Below are 25,021 nucleotides of genomic sequence, written 5' to 3' on the forward strand. Positions count from 1 at the left end.
AGTCACATATATGTGTAGTAAATATATATTGTGTCTGTTAATAAAGCACAGGGTTTCATGATCTACCTCTATAGAGCACCTTTATGAACCCACAATAAGTTGTTTAATTTCTATAAAAGAGCTACTAGAATAAGTATTCCTCTCATTTGTCTTTCTTTAAACTCCCTAGAATGCAGGCACTTTTGACACTAAAGAGTTATTAGTGAATGAGGGCTTAGAGTTTAGGGAAATCTTAGTCTCTTTCTCTATGAGTTGATGTATATTATTTTAAGCAGATAACCAAGAAAAGAGAGGAGAAAAGGTAGTAGCAGACCAGAACAACCTTTCTGTAGAATTTAAATTTTATGTAGTTCAGCTTCACCAGTAAGATTTTAATAAGTGAGTCCTGATAGGTAACATAGTGTGATTTATAGGTATCATAATGCTCTTTTGTGGCTTACTATTAAAAACATTACATATAAAGCAGAATAGCTCAGTGATTTAAGACTTTGGACTTTGGGACAATTTCTTAATCACTGCATTACATTCCAATGTTATATGTAAATTCCTTTGTGCTTTAAAAAATGTTTTTGCTATCATTTTTATAATAATGTGCATTTTATGTTAATAGATAAACGCCTGTCTTTAAGTCCTGAGATAAATGAAGATGAAGGCAATAAGGAACAGCCACTTCCCTCTGTACAGAACATAGACGACATTGTGGGTTTATCCTCCAGTGAAAATGTTGAGAAAAGAACTGACCCTATTCTTTCATCAAGGTATTTTCTATATCTTTACTGATTTTGTCTACATCTTTTATAGGTTACTGAAGGAGGAGTGTGACGTCTCCAACTGTAATTGTGAATTTGCCTGTTTGTCTTTATCGTTCTGTTTGTTTTTCTTCATGTCTTTTGAAACTTTCTTGTTAAGTGCATACATACCTAGGATTGTTCTGTCTTCTTGGTGAAATCACCGTTTTATCATTTGTGTGGTATTATTCTAGTATTGCTCTTTGTTCTGATGCCGACTTTGCCACTGCAGCTTTCTTGTGGTTGGTGTTTGCATGGGTTTATAATTTTCTCTTTGATTTTCAGCAGTTTGTGATGTATCCTGCTGAGGGTTTTTTTTTGTTTGTTTGGATTTTTTTGGTTTGTTTTTACTTGTGGTAAAAAACACATAACATGAGACCTACTCACCTAACAAGTTTTTAAAATGTACAGTATTGTTAACTATAAGCACAGTGTTGCACATCAGATCTCTAGAGCATTTCCATCTTGCGTGACTGAAAATCTCTTCATTGAACTCAATATTTCCTTCTTACCCCAGTCCCTGGCAACCACAATTCTACTTTCTGTTTCTATGAGTTTGGTTACCTTAGATACCTCATGTAAGTGGAATCATGTAATATTTGTTCTTCTATAACTGGGTTATTTCACCTAGCATAATGTTTTCAAGGTTAATCCGTGTTATTAGCATATGACAGGATTTCCTTTTTTATGGTCAAATAATACTCCATTGTGTGTATATATTACGTTTTCTGTATTCATTTTTCTGGGACATTTAGGTTGTTTTCATCTTTTGGCTATTGTGGATAATGCTGCAATAAACATGGAAGTGAAGGTATTTCTTTGAGATCTTGTTTTCAATTCTTCTGGAAAAAATGGCCAGAAGGGGAATTGGTAGATGATAAGATAATTCTGTTTTTAATTTTTGAAGAGCTTCCATACTGTTTTTCATCGTGGCTGCATTTTACATTCCCACGCACAATGCATAAGGATTCCAGTTTTTCCATATCATTGCCAGCATTTGTTACTTTCTGTTTTGTTTTGTTTTTTTGAATTAATATATAATGACCTGACAGGTGTGAGGTGATACCCTATGGTGAATTTGTTTTGCATTTTCTTGATAATTGTGATGCTGAGCTTGTTTAAATGTTATTGTTGGCCATTTGTATGTCTTCTTTGGAGAAATGTGTTTTCAATTCCTTTTCCGATTTTTTAATTGAGTTACTTGGGGTTTTTTGCTGTTGAATTGTAGGAGTTCCTTTTATATTTTGGTTATTAGCCCTTATCAGATATGTGGTTTGCAGATTTTTTTCTCCATTCCATAGGTTGCCTTTTGACTCTGTTGATTGTTTATTTTGCTGTGCAGAAGTTTTTTAGTTTGATACTATCCTACTTGTCTATTTTTGCTTTTGTTGCCTGTGCCTTTTATGTCATATCCAAGAAATCATTGCCAATACCAGTGTTGTGAAGCTTCCCCCCATGTTTTCTTCTAGGAGTTTAATAGTTTAAGTATTATCTTTAAGTCTTTAATCTATTTTGAGTTGATTTTTGTGTATGGTATGAAATAAAGGTCCAGTTTCTTTTTTTTTTTTTGTGTATGAATATCCAGCTTTCCCAACATCACTTATTGAAGAGACTATCCATTTCCTATTGTGTAGTTTTGGCACCTTGTCAAAGATCATTTGACTGTATATGTGTGGGTTTATTTCTGGTCTGTCTCTTCTGTTCCCTTGGTGTATATGTCCCTCTTCTGAAAAATTTGAAAGCAGTTTATTCTCACATAGGAAAAATACACATATATTGACATGTGCCAATTTATTCATACAGTTCAGAAGATTAATAGTTTCTTTGAAGCCACGCCACAGACCTTGGGTCCTGAACTTGTTGGGTGACAGACATCTAAATTGTAACCTCAGCAACACAACTAATTTCTTAAATTATGCACAAAATAATACTGATGACTTTTTTTAGGAGAAAAACAACACTGTAATGACTGTTAAAAGTCCCAGCTGGTTTTGTAAAACAGTATGCTGATTCTAAAATTGTTATGTAGACAAGAGTAAAGGGTCGTGAATGGTAAAGACAATTTTGAAAAACAACTGTAGAGAAGAAATGTACTGAGACTTATTCTAAAGCTAGAGTGATTAAAGCAGTGTGGTACTGGTGAGGGACAAATTGAGAGGAACTGGATGTAGAGAGGAAATAGATGTAGAATCTAAGAAGAGAAATTTAGGAATCTGATACATGGCAGAGGTAGCATTAGAAATTAGTGGCTAAGGGTTGGACTAACTATTCATTAAATGGTGCTTAGATATGAAAAAGATAATATTAGATCCCTATTTTACCCTATACACTAACTTTCTGAACTATTTAATAAAGACTACATGTATAAAGCACATCTTTATAACTTTTTGAAGAAAATGTAGAAAAAATATCTTTATGATGTCAAGAATTTCTTAAGACATAAAAAGCACAATCATTAATGGATAAAACTGATAAATTCAACTGCAGTAAAATTGAATACTTCTGTTGACAAAAGGCTCCGTGAAGAAAGTGAAAGGCAGGCCGCTGTTTGGGAGGTTTTATGTGTAACATCTAACCAAGAAAAAATATATAAGAAGCTCTGACTGATCTGTTGGGAAAAGACAAACACCTAGTAGAAAAAAATTGCCAAAAAAAAAAAAAAAGGAAGCATGACTAAATATGAATTTGTGCTGAAAACTGAGTGCTAGTTAGTACATGCCATTGGTTGTTTTTTTTTTTTTTTTTTTAATTTTTTTTCCTTTTGCAGGGAGGAGGTAATTAGGTTTATTTATTTATTTGATTTTTTGGTGGAGGTATTGAGAATTGAACCCAGGACCTCAGGCATGCTAGGCATGTGCTCTACCACTTGAGCTATATCCTCCCCCTATATTATTGTTAATTGAAGTATTTCATAATACGGTGATCCTCTGTTGGCATAATACAGTGTTAACTGCAACTTGTGTGTGTTGAAACTGTGTCCTAGATTTATGTGACATTTTGGTTAACGCAGTACCATGCAAAGCAAGGATTACCTGTGTAACATTTTAATGAAAGTTAATTTCTAAACATTATTATGATTTCACACATATGTTTGATTTGTGAACCCCATATAATTAAGAGTTCTTTATTTTGTGACTTCTTGAGCACTTTCCCTGTTAATTTGTGGCTGTTACTATCTTCCGAGGTACAGTGTTTTTCAATAACACGGTGCCTCTTGCCATATCCATTTTGATTATTCCATGATATGAAGGATCATCTTCCAAAGTTTTGGCTTTGTATATTTTAAAAAACCTTTTAAATAATTAGGATGAAATATGTATTACTAAGAATTCTTTTCCTCTGATATATTTTCATTTCCTTAGTAGCCAACAAGATGCTGTATCAATAGCAACTGAGACTTCAGAATCAAGTACTTTAGATTTGCCTTCCTCAGAAGTTGGCGTGAGAGCACTGTGTGAGGTGAATAATGCTGAGGACAGTTACACAGAAGAAAGAAATGTTGACCTAAAAAACAAATCACTGTAAGTATTTTACATGGTAGGATTTTAAAGTTTATTTTCAAAATTTTGATAATTTCTTATTTAAGACATGATAATGTTGCTTCCTTTAGGAATTAGGAAGGGACTGCAGACCACTTTATAGAATTGTTTTGTGGTCCTAGTGATATCAAGGTTTTTCACTTTATGTTTCACTACAGAAAGATTGTCTTTTGTATCTGATGTATAATAGTGATATGAGTTATAGCAAAGTGATACCTTATGATAAAATTCTTAAGTAATTTGGAAACCTAAATATTTGCTATGAGATTTAACTTTTACTTGGTTTATTTTTCATGCCTTTTGTCAAAGTAGTAGATTTTGATATTGATGTGTTTAAAGAGATTATGTATTACATTTTCTAGTAGGAAAATACTGGTTAAATGACTATCTTCACTACAAACAGAATAAAAGCACCACAAGGATCTCCCTTTGAAAATGTATCTCAAAAATTCAGACTTCCTTTTTATCTCCTTCCTAGCTCCTCAAATGGGCTTAAAAGCTATTTAGTTTATGAATTCTTATTTTCAGTAAAGCATAGTACATTGAGAAGCAAACTTAACTTTTAAATAAAAATTTAAACTGGTCTTTGGAATAAGCAATATATTCCTATCGTTCAAACATCCAAAAGTATGAGAAGGTATAGAGTGGAGTATCCCTTCTACTATGTCCCCACTCATTCTAACAAGTAACCACTGTTATTTATTTCTTATATTCTTTCAGAGATTTTTTTTTAAAAAACAACATTAAAGCTACTAGAAATACTCACACACACACACACACATTTTTTTACTCTTTTAAAAAACCTAATGGTAATATTATACATACCATTTTGCAATTGTTTGGTCTTATATCTTCATATCTTTATGTAAAGACCTTCCTTATTCTTTTTATAGTTGCATAGTGTTCTGTTGTATTGATGAATCACAGTATATATTATCAGGCCCTGTTGATGGCTATATATGTTGTTTTTACAAACAAAATGCTTAGAAACTTACACCTCTGTCCTTTCATCTTTGTGTAAGTGTATTTGTAGGATAAGTTCCTTAAAATGGGATTGCTAGCCCAGAGGATATATATGTGAGTTTGTGTACATTTACACATTTATGATTCTGATAGGTATTTCAAAAATGCTCTCCCTAGCAGTTATTCTAGTTTATATTCCCACCAACAACGTAAGAAATGTCTCCCTTATCAACAGTGTTATAAAACTTGGATTTTTGTTGGTCTTGATAGATTATAAAATAATCTCTCAGTATGATATCTCTACCCTACACCTTTTTTTGACAGTGATAATGTAATTCTTTCATTCTTTTCCTTCAGTTGCTTATTTAAAAATTTTCTAACCTTAAGAAAAGTCAAAAGAATAGAACAATGAACATTTATGTATTATTCCCCATAGATTCTCTGATTCTTAACGTTTTGTCACATTTGTGCTCACTTGTTCTATCAGCTTTTACTTTGAAGTGAAGTTGAGCATCTTTTCACATTTAAAACCTATTTTTATTTTGTTTTCTTTTTGTGAGTTGTTTGCATCCTTTGTCCAGTTTTTTAATGAGTTTTTTTTTTTTCCCTTTTGGTGGGAGTAATTAGGTTTATTTTTTAATGAAGGTACTGGTGATCGAACCCAGGACCTTGTGCATACTAAGCAGGCACTCTACCAACTGAGCTATACCCTCCCCCTAATGAGTTTTTGATACTGTTTTGTAGGAGCTCTTTATGTTTTAGAGAGGTTAGCCTGTTGTATGAGTTGTAAAACATACTTTTAAGGTTTATCATATGATTTAGTCATGTTTTGGCTATGTAAATTTTTTTATTTTTATGTTACCAAATTTCTCTCTTTTTTTTTGTTTTATGGCTCCTGAGCTTTTTATTAAGTTTGAAAAAGGCTTATCCTATCTCAGGGTTATAAAAGCATTCATGTTTTCTCTATGGTTTCATTTAAATCTTGGATCCATTTAGAATATATTGTGAGTACAGTACAAAGAATGGAGGTAATTTTATTTTATGCCACAGTATTACCAATTTCCCCATCATAATTAATTTAATTTAGTATTTATTTTTAAAATACATTATTTTGTATTTCATCTTATCCTCAACTGTTTTGAAATACTAACTTTATTATATACTATAATCATATGTGTTTTGGAGTCATTTTCTCAGTTTTCTTTTGTGTTCCATTTATCTGTTTATTCCTGTCAGTACCACAGAATTCTGATTATTGATGCTGAATAGTATATTTTTAGCATTGGATAAAACAAATTAGTTACCCCTTCATTGCTCTTCTTGTTCAGTTTTCTTTGCTACTTTTGTTGTAAGCTTAAAGGAGTTTTTTTCTGTCTCTGAACGGATTTTTTAAAAATTTTCCTTTTGAATATGCCTGCGTGTTGGTGCAGTTTAAATGATGTTAATTTTCTAGGGAAACTGATCAAACAGAAAATATTAAACCAATGACGAGAGGACGATTACAGAGACCTAAACCCAATTTATCAAGGGCAGTCGGGAAGAAATCAGTTCTTTCACAAGGTAAAACAGATGCAGAGAGCAAGAGTTTGCATCTAGAAACTTCAGTTGAAAAGGTATGGAATTAGAGACTTTTGTTTGTTCGTTTTTTAAAGAGAATCATCCATTTGGTAACTTATACTTCTGTCAGAATGGAATCTTTTTTTTTTTTTAATTGAAGGGGATAGGTAATTAGGTTTATTTATTTTTTAATTTATTTTTAGTGGAGACACTTGGGTTGAACCCAGGCAGTGGGCTATACCTTCCCCTCTGGAGTTGGAGACTTGATGAAAATTAAAATTATAAAATTTTTTTCTGAACAGTTGGGAATAAAAATATTTAGCTTGTAATTACAAGGAAATGTTACTGATAGTAAAACCAAAATATAAGAACTTTGTACATTAATATCAAATATGTCTTATTAGTCTCATGTTAATGCATTTTCTTTAGAATCTAGGACATATCATTTCAAACATCCTTAGTAGTGACAGATTTGTCTTTTGTTTAAATATATAAAATTTTTATTCAAAATATTTCTTAAACCAGCTATAATAAAATTATATCCACAACCCTTTTGTCTAAACACAGATACATTTCTGTGTTTGCCCTTTATAAACTTTATCTCTTTTTATGTAAGTAAACGTTTCTATAGTTTTAATCATAACATATATAGCATTTAAAACTTCTCTGAAACTGTTCATGTACACTTTCTTGAGGTTAATTGATCTTTTTAATAGCTGTATCAGCTATTAACATATTATTAGTTTACCTAACCATTTCTAATGTTTAGGTTGTCTCCATTTTTTTAACTCTTGTAAATAAAAGCAGACAATTTTGTCACTAGGTAAGGAATCCATATCCAGAGGTGATGGGATTAATGGGCCAAAGTATTTTAAATATTTTTATGGTTCTTGTTATGCATTGTCAAACTGTCAGTGAAAAAGAAAAATCAGTCTATTTACATTGCTACAAGCATTAAATGAATGTTCCTGTTGCCTTATGTCCCTGCCAGCGTTATGTTGTTAAAAATGTCTTATTTTTGCTAAAATAATTTCTAAAATTTTAGTCTACTTTTTTCCTCTTATGTGATCTCTTTTTTATCATACTTTTTATAATCAATTATTTTAAGCTTATAAGATGTTTTTAAATTCTAGAAAATTGGGAAATACAGACTTATGTAAACATTAAAATAAAAATTACATAATTTTACTATCCACATGCAACCAGTCTTTTGGAATATATCCTTCCAGCTTTTCTTTTACAAGATTGAGTAGTGCTATTCAGTTTTGTATCCTTCTTTGGTTTTCTCACTTTCCATAAATATTTTTCCATATCATTAAATGTCTTTTGAAGACATAGTTTTAAGTGACTTGATAATATCCTGCCAGTGGGTGTAACTGGATTTGTTTAACCGTTTATTCATTATTGGATATTTTGTCTGTTTACAGTGTTTGCTATTTTTCATAATGTTTCAGTGAACATCCTCGTACTTAAATCTTTGTCTAAATATTTTTTTAGAATAGAGTCTTAGAAATGCTATTACTGTGTCAAAGAATATGAACATTGTTAAAGCTCTTGATTCATATTGTCAATCTTTCCAGAAAGGATTTACCAATTTGTGCTTCTATCAGTAATGTATGAGATAATATGTGTAAAATATTTGAATTTGCATTTATGATTTTAAAAACTTTCTTCTAATAGTGAGAAGTACAAAAAAGTGAAATTTCATTGTTTTAATTTCCATCTATTTATTTGTTTGTTAGAAAATATGTACTTTTTATACTAAGTAGATTAAATATAAAAAATTATATTTGTAGAATCACATGGAAAAGGATAAAATGAATACATTTGATATTCCTGGAATGGAGAATTCAGAGAGAGAGAACCCAGAAGCTGACACTGTATCTAAGTAAGTATTTAGGAAGTAGAATAAAAATAATAACTCTTAGGAATGACTGTAATGACTTGTTTTCTACTTGATAATGTTGAATTTTATTTTCAGCTAGTGTACATAAGGCTGGTTTTTTTTTTTTTAAGTCTATTTTTAACCATAGGTATTGTTGAAACATTTGGATAATGTTCTTTATGCTTGGTACTGTAGAAGTAAATTATGGTATGGATCTGGTGAATTAACAATTACCCTTCTCCAGCTTATTAAAACAAGATTTTAACAAAGTCTTATTAGATAAATTAATGGTGTTTCTGGATACTCTTATAGCAGGGGATTTTATAAGGGAATAATGAACTTAGAATGGAGATCTATAATAGACCTTGCTCCAATATAAATCTGAACCAGTGGATTCTGGACTATATGTTTGTGCCATAATGTATGTCCCAGCCCCAGCCCTGGAGATACACAATACACAGTGGTAATACTATTACTAATAGTAATACTATTACTAATAGTGGTAATACTATTCCTCAGTGGGGAATAGTATTCCATGCTTGTCAGATACAAACTTTTCCAATATTGTGATGTAAATTTGATTTTAAGATGCTTTTTTATAGTCAGGCTTCTAGGACTATGTTCTAGTGAGTTAAGGTATGAATACCTTTGAGATTGTTCTTGAGGCCACTGTTTAATTATTTTGTATTTCAGATGATTTACTTATTTATCCCTGGGAGAGTGGAATACTGAAAACAAGCAACTATGTGACATACAACTAATTATGTGACTTCAGAATGACCATTAATTTTATTCCTTTGTAACTGTTGTAGTTTGAGTGAAAAAATTTGTCTTCAGGAAGATAATCAACCAAAGGCTTTCAGACCTTCACGACTAATGAGGGGCTTATTGCAAAGGCCCAAACCAAATGTGGGTAAAGCTGCTGAAAGAAAAGAAGTTCTTATGTCACGGGAAATAACTGAGGCCAGTGTAGAGAAGAATGAAACTGAATCCTGTATTGACAGAGATGTAAGTACTTTGATATCGTCTAGTGTTTTAGTTAAACATAAGCCTACTTTCACCCCTCTTTTTAATCAACAATATTATACATTTATGTACACTGTTGATTAAATTTAAGGCCTAAGTCTCATAGCCAGCAGCTTTGATAATTGTAAAGCTACTTAGCTCTCAACTTTCTGGATTTGAAGCATTTACATGATGAATTGTCTGCTTTCACCTTACTTGTGTTTGGATTTGCTTTCCCCCATCACTCAGCAGGTGTTTGAATTACATTTCTCTTCTGAAAACATAGCTAAGTACATGAATTTTAATACTAACTTAAACAAAATAAAACATTAAAAGCTCCCTACTAAAATATAATCTCAACAACAAAGATGAAAAATTTTGGATTATTTACATAATAACAGGTCTTTGTGAAAAGCGAAAGAGTTAGCATATTTTGAGATTTAATTCTCTTTTGTTGTAATTCCCGAGGTCTAGAATGTGATTATAATAATCAAAAGGACTTAGTAAGATAGAACCCAAGGAATAATTCTAACAGATGAGACTGAAGCAGTTGCTTATTTTCTGACTGGGAGAAAAAGAATGGGGGCTTTGAGATGAGGTAAAAGGTGTGGCTTGTGACATTTTCTATATCTAAAGAAAAAACATTAAAAAGCACCCCTTGAATATCATTTTATATTTTGAAATGTTTACCATTTTCCTTGTACTCAAATTGTATATAATTTTCGATGAAATCTTTTATAAAGGGGTGTTTCATTGTGACATGGGAAACATTTTTTAAAATGTTATTTGCTATTAAGACTCCTGAACAGATAGAAGATCAGTCATGTGAAAAGTTTGAGTGTGAAGACATCACATCACAATCTGAAGAAAAGGATACTTCTTTTCAAAATGTGCAATCAGATGAGCCCACAGCTCTTAATGAATGTCTAAGGTAAGCTTCATCTTATTGATGATAAAATATTTGGATTATATGTAAAATTTTAGAAATTATTAATTTTTTAAAAAACAATAGCAAATCAGACTAATTTGTTATCTGTATATCAAGTTACATAATATTTACAAGTATAAATTCACCTTTCAAGGCAGTTTGTGTCATTGCCTTCATGATTTCTCAGTTGTTGGTGGTTTGATGAGTTGATTTACTCATCACAAATTAGACCTAATGTGAATGGTACTGTCACTTAACATAGACATTAAATTAGATGTCTCTATCCAAATATGAAAATGCTGCTTATTTTCTTAATATTTGTTTCTTTGGGATTAGATTGATCACATAGTACCTTTGTTTAAGGTTTACATAAATTTTATGTGAAACTCTTATGTAGAAACTCATACTTCACATAGCCAAAGCTCTGTTTGTTACTTCCCCACCAGAGGATACTGAACCAAATTGACAGAATTAATATGCTTTGAAAACCTTTTTTCCTCTTGGGAATGGTCAGGGCACAAAAGTAGTGAGAACAGAATAATGGACTTCCATGTATGTACTGTCTAGTTACAGTAACTTTTATTATTTTACCAATCTTTACATTTGAAGTCTGGCCTGTCGTGTACCTTCTTACAGCTGAATGAGCCTGTTTAAGTATTCTGCACCTTCTTTAAATTATACTTCCATCCAGCTATTTAAGATCCTGGTCAGGTCTGGCTATATAAATGAGTTCTTCAACTCTTAACAGCAAGACATGTGTCTGGGTAAAGGATAGTAGGGGTGAAGACGTAGGAATAGCAGGCACAAACTGGCCTAGCTCCAATGTAGAGGACTGGAGAGTCTTTCTTAGCTGCTACTTTAATTGACCTTATTGATAGATTTCTATGTATATAATAAATGTGTTTTTTTAAATTTACTCTAAGTTCAAAGGATGGAATTTTCTCTCCTTTAGTTTTTAAATTTAGTTCAGAGATTCCTGACACTTCCTTACTTTTTTTATTTAAAAAAATTTTTTTATTTGAGAGTTCCTGGCTTTTCAGTAGTGATTTCTCAACCATCATCTCTTAAGTTGGCAGTCTGGTTTAAAACTTGATTGTGTCTTTTTTTTTTTTTAAATAGTGTTAAAGAAGATAGTAAAGCAAATAAACAAGTCCCAATTCTAAAGACTCGATTTCAGAAACCGAAGCCAAATATAGGAAGAGCTGGAAGAAGAGAAATTTTCTCAAAGGAAGAGTTACCAGGGGAAATTCTTTCTCCTAAGGAGATGACAGCAGCTTTGCGAGAAACTGTAAGACTAGAAACCTCACCAAGGGAGAAGGTTCCTGAGGAGACTAATACTACTCAAGAAATGGAGTCAGATTTAAAAGAAACCATAAGAAAAGCCATCTCTCCCAGGGAGAAAATATCAGAAATGAATGATATCACTGTGGAAATGGAGACAGATTTAAAAGAAACTGGAAGAGAGATTTTCCTAAGGGAGGAGGTACCAGAGGTGACTGATGCCACTGAGGAAAGAGAGACAGATTTGGAAGAGTCTGAAAGAAGGGAAATACCCCTACAGGAAAACGCTCCAGAGGAGGTCAGTGCTATAGGTGACATGGAGACAGGTTTGAAAGAAACTGAAAAAGAAATTTCTCCAAGGGAAAAGACACTGGAGATGATTGGTGCTGCTAAGGAAATGGAGACAGATTTGGAAGAAACTGAAAGAGAAGTATCTACACAAGAAAAGGCCTCAGTGGTCAAAACTATAGGTGATGAAATGGAAATAGATTTGAAAGAAATTGGGGTAGAAATTTTCCGAAGGGAAAAGGTACAAGTGGGGATCTGTGCCACAGGGGAAAGGAAGATTGATTTGGAAGAACCTGGAAATAGAGACATTTCTCTAATGGAAGAAGTATCAGAAAAGATATCTGCGATTGAGGAAACAGAAGCAAATTTGAAAGAAACTGAAATAGAAAATTCCTTAAGGAAAAGCAGAGCAGAAGAGATCAGTGCTACTGAGGAAAAGGTGACAGATTTGGAAAAAACTGGAATAGACATTTCTCTAAGGAAAAGTGAATCAGAGGAGACTGGGACCTCAAGACAAACTGAGACACATTCATTGCAGAGCCATAGTGGTGACTGCAGTGCTGTGCATTCACTAAATATTAAAGTACGTATTTTTCTGTTCTTTAAAAATATTGTTTTGAATATTTTGAAAATTTCTTTTCCAGAGAAACATTATCAAAATAATTCTAGGATTATTGCCCTTATATCCAACAACATTTAAGGTCTCTTAAAATGTAAAGTCTTTCCCAATCCTCAATTCTGTTTCAGGACCTTGAAAAATTATATAATCATTTTAAAAAATAATTAAAAATTTCTTTTAATTGTGGAAAAGTTACCATTCTTTTTTTAAAAAATAAATGTTTTATTTTTAAAATTTTGGGGGGGTAATTAGGTTTATTTATTTATTTATTTATTTTAATGGAGGTATTGAGGATTGAACCCAGGACCTCATGCATGCTAAACAAGCACTGTACCACTGAGCTATACCCTTCCCCAAAGTTACTATTCTTAATGTCATTTTAAAGTTACTCATAGATAAAAGGAATATGGGAAATTGGACTGAATTTGTGTTAATTCTAATAAGAACATACATTGGAATTATTTCTTTTGACTGTATCTATGTCAGTTTTCCTATTTTCTGCTCTACCCCACTTCACTCCACTTTTAAAAGTTCATTCTATTAAAAGTTTCTTGTTAATTGAAGGTCAAGCTATTCTGACATTTTCTAGTTTTCTAACTTTTTTTGAGTAAGTAGTGCCATTTGTAGTTTGAAAAAATCATAATATGCAATATAAACAGAAGTTTCCTGTGTTTTAATATTTTTATGTAAAAATAAAAAACCTCGAACTTCTGCTTTTTTAAAGACAATGTGTAGAATATATGTGTACGTATAAAAGACAATTTTGTTTGAAATTTGTGAAATGCTTAAGGAATCTTGTATGTGTGTTGATTTACTTTCAGGACATTAGCAGTGAGATACTGTCCGTGGTGCATACATTTGTAGAAGAGAAGAGAAATTCTGAAAAGGAGGTACAAAGTCAGCTGAGTCATTTGGAGACTTCTTCTCAGGCTTCTGATCTTGGTAAAATAGAAGAACAGAGGATGCAAAGTCCAGATGTTCCAGAGCAGTTTTCAGATATTAATTTAAGGTAAAAGTATATATAGATCTGTGTGCTTTCAAAGAGAAAGCATATAGTTATATTTGCAGATTTTGTTAAACTAAATGACATTTTAAGACACATCATCTGTAGCATAGTGTTAGAGATTTTAAGCGGGTTTGGGGAAGACTGGGAGAGGTTTGAGGTCATTCTACAGTAGATTGTGAGAATTACTAACATACAAAATTATATGTAACACATATTCCTAAGTCAGTACAAGTATGACAAACCTGTATTTTCTTTGTGCAAAGATGTTATAATTCCTAGGCTTATACCTGGATTCTACAACTCATGTTTTTTAGAATCTACCAAATAGTCCAGTTTGTTTTCCTGTTAAGAATTAGAATTAAATATTTACTGCCAAGTCTCTAAGGTTCTCCTAAGATTCCACTCCCACTGCCCCTTCATTTCATCCTAAAGTTTGATAATCCTTGTTCCAACAGCAAATCTCTTCCTCAAGAACAGAAGCCATTTGAAGTTAAACCAGCACCATTTGTGAGAAGTAGATTCAAAAGACCAAAGCCAAACTTAGCAAGAGCAGCTTCAAAGAGAGAGACTACGGAAGCAGAAAAATATGCACCTGGGAAGAAAGTTGAAGCCGATAAAACAGAGACTGTTGTGATACAGCAGAAAAGTGAACAAACGCATATTCTCCCTTCTCAACATGTGAGTGTTGTTTAAGATGGAGAATATTTGTTTTAGTTATTATAGTTACTAAAATAAACACTTGGAATTGAAATAATGCAAATATTTCCTCATATAATTTTTACTGTGTGTGATATTTTTATTGCTGTACTTAATGTGCCTCATTGTTCCATATGGTTTGTGTGAGAACCTTGATCTCTGATGATGGGCAAGTGTGTCATGGGAAAGATTTTAAGAGGCCTGGGCTCAAGTTCAAGTTCTGACCTTTATTCAATAGTTGACCATAGCCAAATGATGCAACCAGTTTCTTCACTGGAAAATGAGAATGATAGTCCATCTTTATTTCACTCTGTTGTGAAGGCAAAAAGTTAAAAGCTTGATATGAGTTAAAGAAAATTATTTTACTTACATTAACTTGGTCTATAACAGATTAAGATGTGTGATACAGCATCAGAAACCTCGAAATGAAACGTTAATGCTCATAAGTTGAGTATTCTAAACTTGAGACGTATTTTTTGAATTAAAATTCTTTTTACATCTTAGCTTAGTTCTTACTATGCTTGAACATTTGTACTTTTTCCTCTTAATCTTATATTTAAAGAAGATAAATAACTTTTTATTGATTATTTTAACTGATTATAAAAATTTCAAATTGCAAAAAATAAGTCATCTAAAAAATGAGAGTCCTTTATAATGGCCCATCTCTCCCTCCCAGGTTGATCGTGTAGCAGTTTTACATATATCTGTCTAACCTCTTCTGTACAGACACTTATTTATAGAAATAGTGTGCAGGTATTTTCATTGCTTTACAAAAATGGCATCATAGCTTGCCTTCTGATTTTTTTCACTTAATACAATATTGTGAACATTTTTTTGGATCAATATATAGAAATTAATCTTTTAAATGACTGTACTGTTAAGAGTACAGATACTATAATTTATTCAGTTCCCTACTGATTGGTCTTGTTTTCAATTTTTTGTTTTTCTTTTCTTTTTCTTTAATTTTTTGGGGGGGCCTATTGCTATAATAAATATCCTTATATATAATTTTCTAGATATTTATTTGAGTGTTTTTATGATATATTTCTAGAAGTAGAATTGCTGGGAATTAAAATTTTTGATAGATACTACCCTGTTGTCTCTACAAAGACTATATTTATTCTTCTACAATTTATTAAAGTTCCTATTCCCTTATACTTTTAATAACTCGATGAATTTTTTTTTTATCTACCTTCTAGGATGTGGCTTCCCTAATGACATCAAGAGAAAGTGACAAATCAGTTTGCAGGCAGGAGGAAGCTGTGGTATTACCATGTCTACAGACCGAAAAGGACTTTTCACCTTCAAGTTCTTGTGAACATAAAGAGGAATCTCAGTCTACACACGCCCAGGAAAAGAAATTAGTTGTCTCCATGGGGTAAACAGTGGTAGTTTTTTAAAAATCTTAAATAAGGAAATTCTTTCAAATATTTCTTCATTTTTGAAAAAAATGTGTTAAGATATTTTAAAAGTGAGTATCAAGAATACTTGGTTTACTTTTATTCCTATGGCAGACTGCCTAAAATAGAAAATCAGATTGATTTTAATACTTGCCTGCTTATGTCCAATGTTAACTGCTTAAGATCTTATACAGAGCAATATATTTAAGCATATGTGTATGTAAGGTATGTATTCATTAACTTTTAAAAATTATAGTAAGATATGTAAAACATAAAATTTACTATTTAAACCATTTTTAAGTGTACAGTCCCATGGCATTAAGTACATACACATTGTTGTGCACAATCCACCAACCATCTCTAGAACATTTTTATCTTCCCAAACTGAAACTCTGTATTCATTAAACAATAATTTCCCATTCTCCTCTTCCTCCACTCCCTGGCAGCCACCATTGTGCTTTCTCTTGCTATGAATTTGAACATGTAGGTGCCTCATATAAGTTCATTACCTTTTGAGAATGGAAATAACTTTTTTAATGTAAGATAGACTTATAATCAGAAAGTAACTTAATTTTCCTTTAATGTGCAAAATATTTTTACATAGAGTTTATTAGATTCAAATTTTATATTTTTACAGTAGTTTTCATTTTTTTACAGTCAAGCTTTCTCTCTTTCTTCCTGTCCCCTTTTCTAGGACTCAGAATAAAAACACTTTCCAACAAGAAATGAAGGAAAGTGTTATCCAAACTGCTCGACCAGTAAGGGGCCGACTTCAGAGACCAAGACCAAACTTAAGAAAGGTTGGACAGAAGCAAATAATAGAAAAATGTGAAGCCAAAGACACAATTAAAGAAGAAAGAACATTACAAAAAGATGAAACTAAAAAGAAATTTCTAACTCTGGTGAGTTATTGCTGTGTAATTAAATCAAGCCTTTAAATGCAAATTAAAATATCAAATGGTAGCTCAGACTTGACTTAGAATATAGGCATCTAATATTTACTCAATGAGTACATAACATGTCCAGTTTTGTTTCAGATTTACCATTGTGGATTTTTTCTTTTTAATGAAGATAGACTTTTTTTCTCCCCCTAACTAATGAACTGACTATTCATTGTGAAAATGTTCAGTCAATACAAAATAATATAACAACTACCCCAAGTCTCATCACTCTGAGATAACTACTGAGAAATTTTTGACATATCCTACTGGATGCATCTCCATGCATGTATGTGTGTGTACCTGTGTAAATTTAAATAATAAAATCATTGTATACATACTACTTTATGATTTAACTGTTTTTAACTTATTATATTAAGTGGCTTTCCACGTAAAGAAATATTTTTGGAGTTACATCATTTCTAACTGCTACATAACATTCTGCTGTTCTGAATGACAGTTTAACCAATCTCTTATTGATGAATCTTTTGATATTAGAAGCAAATCTAAGTAGTTTAATGCCTGTTTTAACAGCTCTTATTTTTCTCTCTTTCTTTACCAAGGGAAAGTCTATATTTAAATTAAAATGATTATAATCTTTATTTGAAATCCTCCTCCCAAATATTCTTTTTAAAAAAAACACGCATTGAACTTTTTTGAGGGGATTCACAACAGATAGCTGTTATAGTTTTTAAATCATTATAAAAACATATTACTGCAATAATCTTTGAAACTTTCTCTCTGAATTAGGCAATTTTGTTTTGGGCAGCAAAACATGAACATTACATACTCAAATTTGAGACTTCATTTTAAAAAAACTAAATACCTTTCTTAATGATTGATATATTTTAGGAGGTATGTTCCATTGTAAAAAACAAAACAAAACAAAACAAAAAGACTAATATAGGTTTGTCATTTCAGCCAAATTCTCAAATTGCAACTGAAATTGAAATTTTATCCTCCGAAGTTTCAGAAGGCAGAATGTATGAAAACCAGAGTCACGTGGTTCCTTTAGAAAACCTTCCTGTCGACAGAATAAAAGTTTTAGATGAAAAGATGAGGTGAGTTTCCTTTTAATCAGAAAAGTATAAAACTTTTCAAAGATAAAGTTTGGATATTTGAATAATTTATTTTATATAATTTCACATTTAATAAGTTTTATGAAAGGATAAAATATGAATGTGGAATATTTTAAATCTGTTTCTTATACTGTAATAATTGCATGACTGATATTCTCTTTTTTTCCCTCCTTTTCCAGTTTTATTAGGTAGAATTATTACAGTTCGACTGCACATACAGATTATATTGCATGTAAATTCATATATACAGTATACTGCACTTTTTTTTAGTTTACATATATGTACTAACTATTGTTTCTAAGAACTGATTAGATCTTTAGCTTTTTAAGCTTACATAGTTATCAAAGGAATAAAGCCAACTACAAAATAAGAATCAACAGAATACGGTAATCCAATCATAAAGGGCAGTCAAATGTGCTTACAGGTACTCAAGAAATCAAAATAATAATTATTTCATTTGTGTCATTATTATTATTGTTATAATTTTTTGACTGATGTTCTCTTAATTTATAATTTCTCTGAGAAGTTTGGCAAGCATCCTCATTATTCTTTTAAAACTAGTATAGTAGAGCTTCTTAAGTTCTTTGTATCTTTAGAAATGTATAACCTATTGATAAAATTCATAAATGGGAAGTGGTGTAAAGTACTTCCTATGTGCTGTATTTAGAGTTGTGTCCCACACTAAATTGTAAGTATAGTATCTTTTAAATGGGACGCTGGAAGATTGAAGATATTTTAGCACAACTTTTATTTATTAAGCTTACAATCTGCTTTATTATTACTGATACTAAATTAGAATGTGTTAGTTTCTTCTTTTTAGTGTGTAAGGAAAATTTTAAAAATCTTTCCCTTTCTAGATATAGTCTGTGGTCCATCTAATTTTAATTTACTACACTGTCTTTGTAACTAGGACATGTTTCAGTGAAGTATTTATTGATTTTCCTCTAGAATGTCTTTAGCATTTACAAGTTGACTTTGAATATTCCACCTTCCTTTAATTACATAGAATTAATTTGGTTGTGGAGAAATGCAAAAGAGATGTTAATTGTATCCTCTTTTCATCCTCTGTGAATAGAATTTGGGCATTATGTCATCTATCTGAACAAGTGGTGCTATTGATTTTGCATAACTTTAAACAGTGCGTTTATTTATGAAGTTTATTATTTTAGCATGAACTTCTGTTGTTTCTTTTGTTTCCCTTTGTGTGTGTATAGGAGTCTTGAAAAGTCTTTTCATATTGTTTTTATTTTAAGACAAAGATCAGTCTTTAAATTTAATTTTAATTAGCAGAGAGATCAGAGAATGCTTCCTTGAAAGGGTCTCATTGGAGAGAATACCTAAAAGAAGTGAAGGAGCAAGTCAAGGGATGTCTAGGGGAAGAGGGAACAGCAGCTGAAAAGTACTTAAGGCAAAAGCATGTCTGGCATGTTTGAGGAACAGCAGAGGGGACCAGTGTGAAACAGAAAGAGGAAAAGTGTTGATACATGAAAAGAAAAGGCTGAGTAGGCAGAAGTGCAGATTATGTAGCACCATTGTAAGGATTTTGATTTTTACTCTAAACGAGCCTTTAAGACTGATGACCTTTGAGGTCAGCCTTTCTAAGGCCCTCATTTATAATTGTCTGAATAGATCTAGGAGATGTAAATAGCTTGCTCAAAGTAACATTGGCAATTTAGCTTTTAAACTGAAATTTTCAGGATTTTACGACTTTCAGACTAGCAAATTCTTACAGTTGTTCCAAGCAATTTTATTTTTTAACAAGCAAGATTTAACTTTCAAGATTTCCTATATGGAAACCTCAGTAGTACATTGAGCTTATATATATATATATATATGTATTATTATTTTATTCTTTATTTTAATATAGTATTCTTTTCCATTTTTTTAATTTTTTATTTTTTGGGAGGGGGTCCCTGCTTTTTTTTAAAATTTTATTTATTTAATGAGGGTACTGGGAATTGAACCCAGGAGCTTGTGCATGCTAAGCATGCACTCTACCACCCAGTATATTTTATTCTTAAGTACCTTTGTAGAATCACACTTGTTTGTAAGTAGCTTATATTTAAGTTAAATATAACTTGTTTTCCCAAGTACATTAGCCTACACTGGAATGTATTAACCAGCATCATCACCTTGTTTTAACTTCCTGTGAACTTCCTTGATGCTTCACTCTGGAAGAACTTAGTCGGGTTGAAACATTTGGAAATGTAACTAATTACATTCTCTTCTAGGTAATTTATTAGAAAAATTACTTACGATTAGTCTTTAACACAAATCTTTCAGAGAACTCATGATAGATACTTACATACTCAGTTATATATAAATATCTAGATTTATATTAGTTTTAAACTTCCTAATTCAGATCCTTGCCAGTTACTCAGTATTTCCCAGAAAACCTTGAGACAGCTGCTTGAGTTGCCTTGGGAGCTATGGCTACTGTATTGAATGTTAAAACCTTGTTTTTCTCTGATTTTGCAGATACAAATGGGTTATGTTGAGATCTTTATGACACGGGCTGTCGGTATACCCTTTTCTATGAGCTGACAGGCATGTGGTGGGAGAATAGACTCTCGCTTTCAAGCCTGCTCTTGAACCAGAAGGACCAAGGTTGTTGTGACCATTGTATATTTGTTCATGCTTCAGAGCCCAGTTGAAGGCATTTGTTTAAAGTGCCATTATGAGGTCTATCTTCAACTGCATTTTTGTTTTGTATCTAGTTATTTATCTAAAAAGTGCTCAAAGTAGCAAACCACACATCAAAATCAATGAATGAAAGAAAAAAGATTAATATTATTGTGAAACTATTCCCCAGGCTATATGGAAAAGGGAAGTTATAAACGCTTTTATGTTCTTTCTTTCGTATCAGCATGAGTGGTTTCATTTTATATGCTTAGTTTTATTACCTATCTATATATAGTCCTTTGAACATAGAATTGGTTTGTGCCCAGAATTGTTTAACAAGTTATATCAACAGGAATTCTGATTTTGGTTCTTCAACATGATTTGTATTTCATTCTAGACATGAACATAAAACATGTGTTCCTAGTCCACCACAAATGATAAGAAGGCAATTCCAAAAGGCTAAGCCAAATTTGGGAAGAGCACATGGTAAGAAAGAGGAACCAGGCATAGAAAAAGACAGAGAAGATCAGATTGAGGCAAGAAAGCCAGAAGATAATTCGCTGCAGCATAGAGAATCTGACACCCATCTCCTTCAAAAAGTAAGTTAGAAAAAAAGTAATTTCTTCTTTTTTTGGAAGAGGGGATTTGTTTGGCTTTTTGTTTGTTTTTTAATGGAGGTACTGTGGATTGAACCCAGGACCTCATGCATGCTGAGCATGAGCTCTACCACTGAGCTATACCCACCCCCCAACTTAAAAAAATTTTTTAATTCAATTAATTTTTTAAGAAATTAAAAAAATAATAGAGGTACTGGAGCTTAAACCCAGGACCTTGCATATGCTTTGCATGCACTCTACCACTGAGCTACACCCTTACCCCTGACAAAAAGTAATTTCTGTCAGTGCGCTCTGTTTATCAGTATCATAAAGGAGAACATTAAAAAAATACAGTTTTGCCATTTGTACAATAACTACTTTCATGAAAATTGATTGACTTCCCAATATTATAAAAATTTAGAAACCAGTCAGTTGTGTATATGTATGTAAGCTCAGAGCTTTAGGCCAAGCTACCAAACCAAATTACCGTACAGATTGTTTCCATGGTAATATTAGCTGTTTCTTCTTAAATTTAAGGAAAAGGCTGAATTTCTGACATCTCTGGAGGTTTCAGCAAGAAAAGATTGTGTAGGTTCCAAGGAGACTGGTTTGGCAAAAAAAGATGCTCAATCAGAAGTTGGACCATCAGGAAGTGTTGCAAAAAAAACTGTAGGGGATAATTCTGTGTGTTCAGTTGTTGAAGAGCAGTGTTTCAGTAAACCAACAAGGTAAAGTTTTACTTACCAAATACTTTAAGAATAGGAAATAAAAGTAACTTGTTCTTTATGGAAGTCCTACTCTAACTTATTGATGGAGTAAAAAGCTGGTTTGTTAACAGAAGTGTAGATTTTTTTAAATTGACACATCTGTTTCTTTCCCAGATTTTTGATTTTTATTTACTAAAATTTACATTTTTCCCTGATCTTCTCAGGAAGATTTTTCTTTCCTATGTTTTAAATTTCTGGGTGTTGAGTATATTAGACATGAACAGAAGTCTGACCAAAAAATAGTATGTATTGCCTAAGTAACTAGGGCACTATTTCGAATGGAGTTGCAAACACAGGTGAAGGGTACTCTTTTACTAAACAGTTTTCAGGGAAAGTGGAAGGGAGCCTAAGTGCTAAAAAACATTGTTCTAATAGATTTTCCACTTCTTTTTTCTTTTAACCTGATTGGTTTACCCAATAGGATAAACTGCTATCACTTTTTGATCTCATATTCTGAACTCACTGGTCCAGTGTTCTTTATCGCTTTTTCTTCTAATAATTTCCAGTCTCATATTTCATAGCCATTTAAATAGCAAGGGAAAAAATGACCCAGAGTTGAAAACTTAGAAAAATTTGTAAGTAGGTAACTAAGACCTCTGAATGAAAAACAATAGTATTAACAGTAAATTCCTTTCTTCTTTTCACAGCATAAGTTTTTGACATTATGGGTGGTGGGCATTTTATATTAATGGTTTGAATTGGGATCTCACTCTAAAAGTTGGGTTTTCATTAAAATTATCCTTGTGCATGTAATGATTATATTATTATTTTGATTAAACATCCAGCTGTCCACAGCAGTTCAAAGAATCAAATTACTCTAAAATTGCTCCGAATCGAAGAACAGCTCTCTCTTCTGCCTCTGAATGTGAGATAGATCGTAGTGAAAGGAGAGTGCGTCGAAAAATGAAATCAAATGTCCCCAAAGGGCGTGGGTCAAAACGAATTTGGAGTAAGACCTCTAAGAAGGAACCTAGAGCTTCCAAGGCTGTGCTGGTGACTCTTCGGGCTTCCCAGGAAGAAGACGAAGATGATACTGAAGACTTTGAGTCTGACTATGAAGAAGAAAGCTATCATCTTGCTCCAGAAGAATTAAACAAAGCTCCAGTGTTTGTTCCTGTTGGTCTCAGATCTCCTGAACCTGTTTCTGCTCAAATTGAGGAAACCATGGAAGAGGTAGTGTGAGTTTTGAATCCTTAGAACTTTTATCGTATTTGTTCTTTTCTTTTAGGGGATTGTTATTTCTTCTCTTAGTGATTATTAGGATTTGAATATTATTAAAGTGATTTGATTGAGGCTTGATGGATAGCCTAAGGAATCAGTAGAAGTAGGCTTGTGTTATCTCTTGTGTTTACTCAGCTCCTACAGACCAGGGCCCAGCACAAGGTGTTCATAACAATACTGATAGAAATCTGATTTCACTTGTATCTGGAGGCTGCTTAGTCTACTTTCTGGTTAATTTAAAAAAAAACACACACACACACACACAACTTGGCAGATGTTTTCTATTAATAGTCTTTGTGATAGGCTCAGGCTGAGTGAGCTCTGGTTCGTAGATAAGGTAAAGGAACATATTTCTTTTTTTTTAATTTATTACTTTAAAATTATGACATCATTTTAAGTGATACAAATGAATTATGATACAAATGTCCTTTACAGCTGAGGCTGGATCTTTTTTTTTTTAATTGTGGTAAAATATATATAACATAAAATTTACCATCTTAGCTATTTTTAAGCATGCAGTTCAGTGGCATTAAGTGCATCTATCTATAGAACTTTTTCCATCTTAGAAACTAAAACTCTGTATCTGTTAAATAATAATTCCACATTATTCCCTCCTCTCTAGCCTGTGGCAGCCACTTACTCTAGGTACCTCATGTAAGTGGAATCATACAGTATTTGTCATTTTTGTAACTGGCTTGTTTCACTTAGCATAATGTTTTCAAAGTTCATATATATTGTAGCATATGTCAGGATGTTCATTTTAAAGGCCAAATAGTATTCCATTCTGTATATATAGTACCACATTTTATTTATTCATCTGTCATTGGACAGTTGAATTGCTTCTCCCTTTTGGCTATAAGAAAGAATGCTGCTATGAACATGGATATACAAATATCTCTTCTAATCCCTGCTGTCTGTCAGTTGTAGAAGTGGTATTGCTGGGTCATATGGTAAATTGTAAATCAATTGTTTTATTTTTTGAGCAACTACCATGCTGTTTTCCATAGCAGCTGCATCATTTTACATTCTCATCAATAGTGTACAAGGATTCTGATTTTTCCACAACCTCACCAACACTTGTTTTTTCTGTTTTCTGTTTTTTTTTTTGATAAGAGCCATCCTAATGGATGTGAAGTAGAGGAACGTATTATATTACTTCAACTTACTTTATTGTGAAAGCTCCTTACTCTTTTGCCTCTTGGTCTAGTTTTCTAGTTTTGTAACTTCAAAGTTCTCTGTTCTGCCTCCATTTTCAGTAACTTAATTGGCTGATAGAGTTACATCTGCATCTGTTTTGTATTCATGATAGTATCTGTCTGAATCATTTGAAACAGAATCAGAAAGAAGTAAGAAATATGAAACATTTCAAGTAATGTTAAGTTAACCCAAAATTAATGGATTGTAGAGTCTGTAAGTTCACATTTATGAATGGAATTCCAAACCTATATTTATTTATTGTTAATAATATACTGGATGTTATACAGTTAAGTTGGAATGGTTGAAGCTAACTTATAGTGACACAAAATGAGGTTGTTTCTTATAATTAAAATTTAAAGTGAAGATAGTGAATTTAAATTTTAGTTGAAACCAAAAGAATGTAAAAGGACAGTTAGTTTTGTTCAAGGACAGCTGATTACTACCACATGAAAATTCATTTAGTTATGTATTTTGTATTTTACAAATTTCTTTGGATAAAAGGCAGACTGCTAGGAAAAACAAATGTCAGAAATTAAGTTCTGAAAATCAGGTTCCAGGATGTATCCCTGAATTAATACCAAATGCCTTCTTAAATAGCATTGATCATAATAATTGAGCAAGGAAAGGTTAAATTATATTCCTAATA

General features: G+C 32.0%; 1 protein-coding gene across 6 annotated transcripts in view; it reads left to right on the top strand.

The window, feature by feature from the left end:
- Positions 1-25,021, top strand: part of BDP1 (BDP1 general transcription factor IIIB subunit) — a 67,719-nt gene that overhangs the window by 18,645 nt on the left and 24,053 nt on the right. For 5 of the 6 annotated variants that reach the window (XR_012504744.1, XR_012504743.1, XM_074359393.1 and 2 more), the window contains 15 exons: positions 611-758; positions 4,151-4,309; positions 6,744-6,903; positions 8,644-8,735; positions 9,545-9,740; positions 10,535-10,668; positions 11,785-12,817; positions 13,675-13,862; positions 14,315-14,537; positions 15,755-15,933; positions 16,650-16,857; positions 17,815-17,954; positions 20,992-21,193; positions 21,728-21,918; positions 22,743-23,130. Coding sequence is in view for 4 of the 6 variants with exons in the window: in XM_074359393.1 (XP_074215494.1) it covers positions 611-758; positions 4,151-4,309; positions 6,744-6,903; positions 8,644-8,735; positions 9,545-9,740; positions 10,535-10,668; positions 11,785-12,817; positions 13,675-13,862; positions 14,315-14,537; positions 15,755-15,933; positions 16,650-16,857; positions 17,815-17,954; positions 20,992-21,193; positions 21,728-21,918; positions 22,743-23,130 (3,641 nt within the window). In the remaining 2 variants the exon portion in view is untranslated. The remainder of the gene's footprint in view (positions 1-610; positions 759-4,150; positions 4,310-6,743; positions 6,904-8,643; positions 8,736-9,544; positions 9,741-10,534; positions 10,669-11,784; positions 12,818-13,674; positions 13,863-14,314; positions 14,538-15,754; positions 15,934-16,649; positions 16,858-17,814; positions 17,955-20,991; positions 21,194-21,727; positions 21,919-22,742; positions 23,131-25,021) is intronic. The other variant, XM_074359398.1, reaches the window with a different exon arrangement.

This window comes from Camelus bactrianus, chromosome 3 (genome assembly GCF_048773025.1).
Source record: "Camelus bactrianus isolate YW-2024 breed Bactrian camel chromosome 3, ASM4877302v1, whole genome shotgun sequence".
In the NCBI taxonomy this organism is placed as follows: domain Eukaryota; kingdom Metazoa; phylum Chordata; class Mammalia; order Artiodactyla; family Camelidae; genus Camelus; species Camelus bactrianus.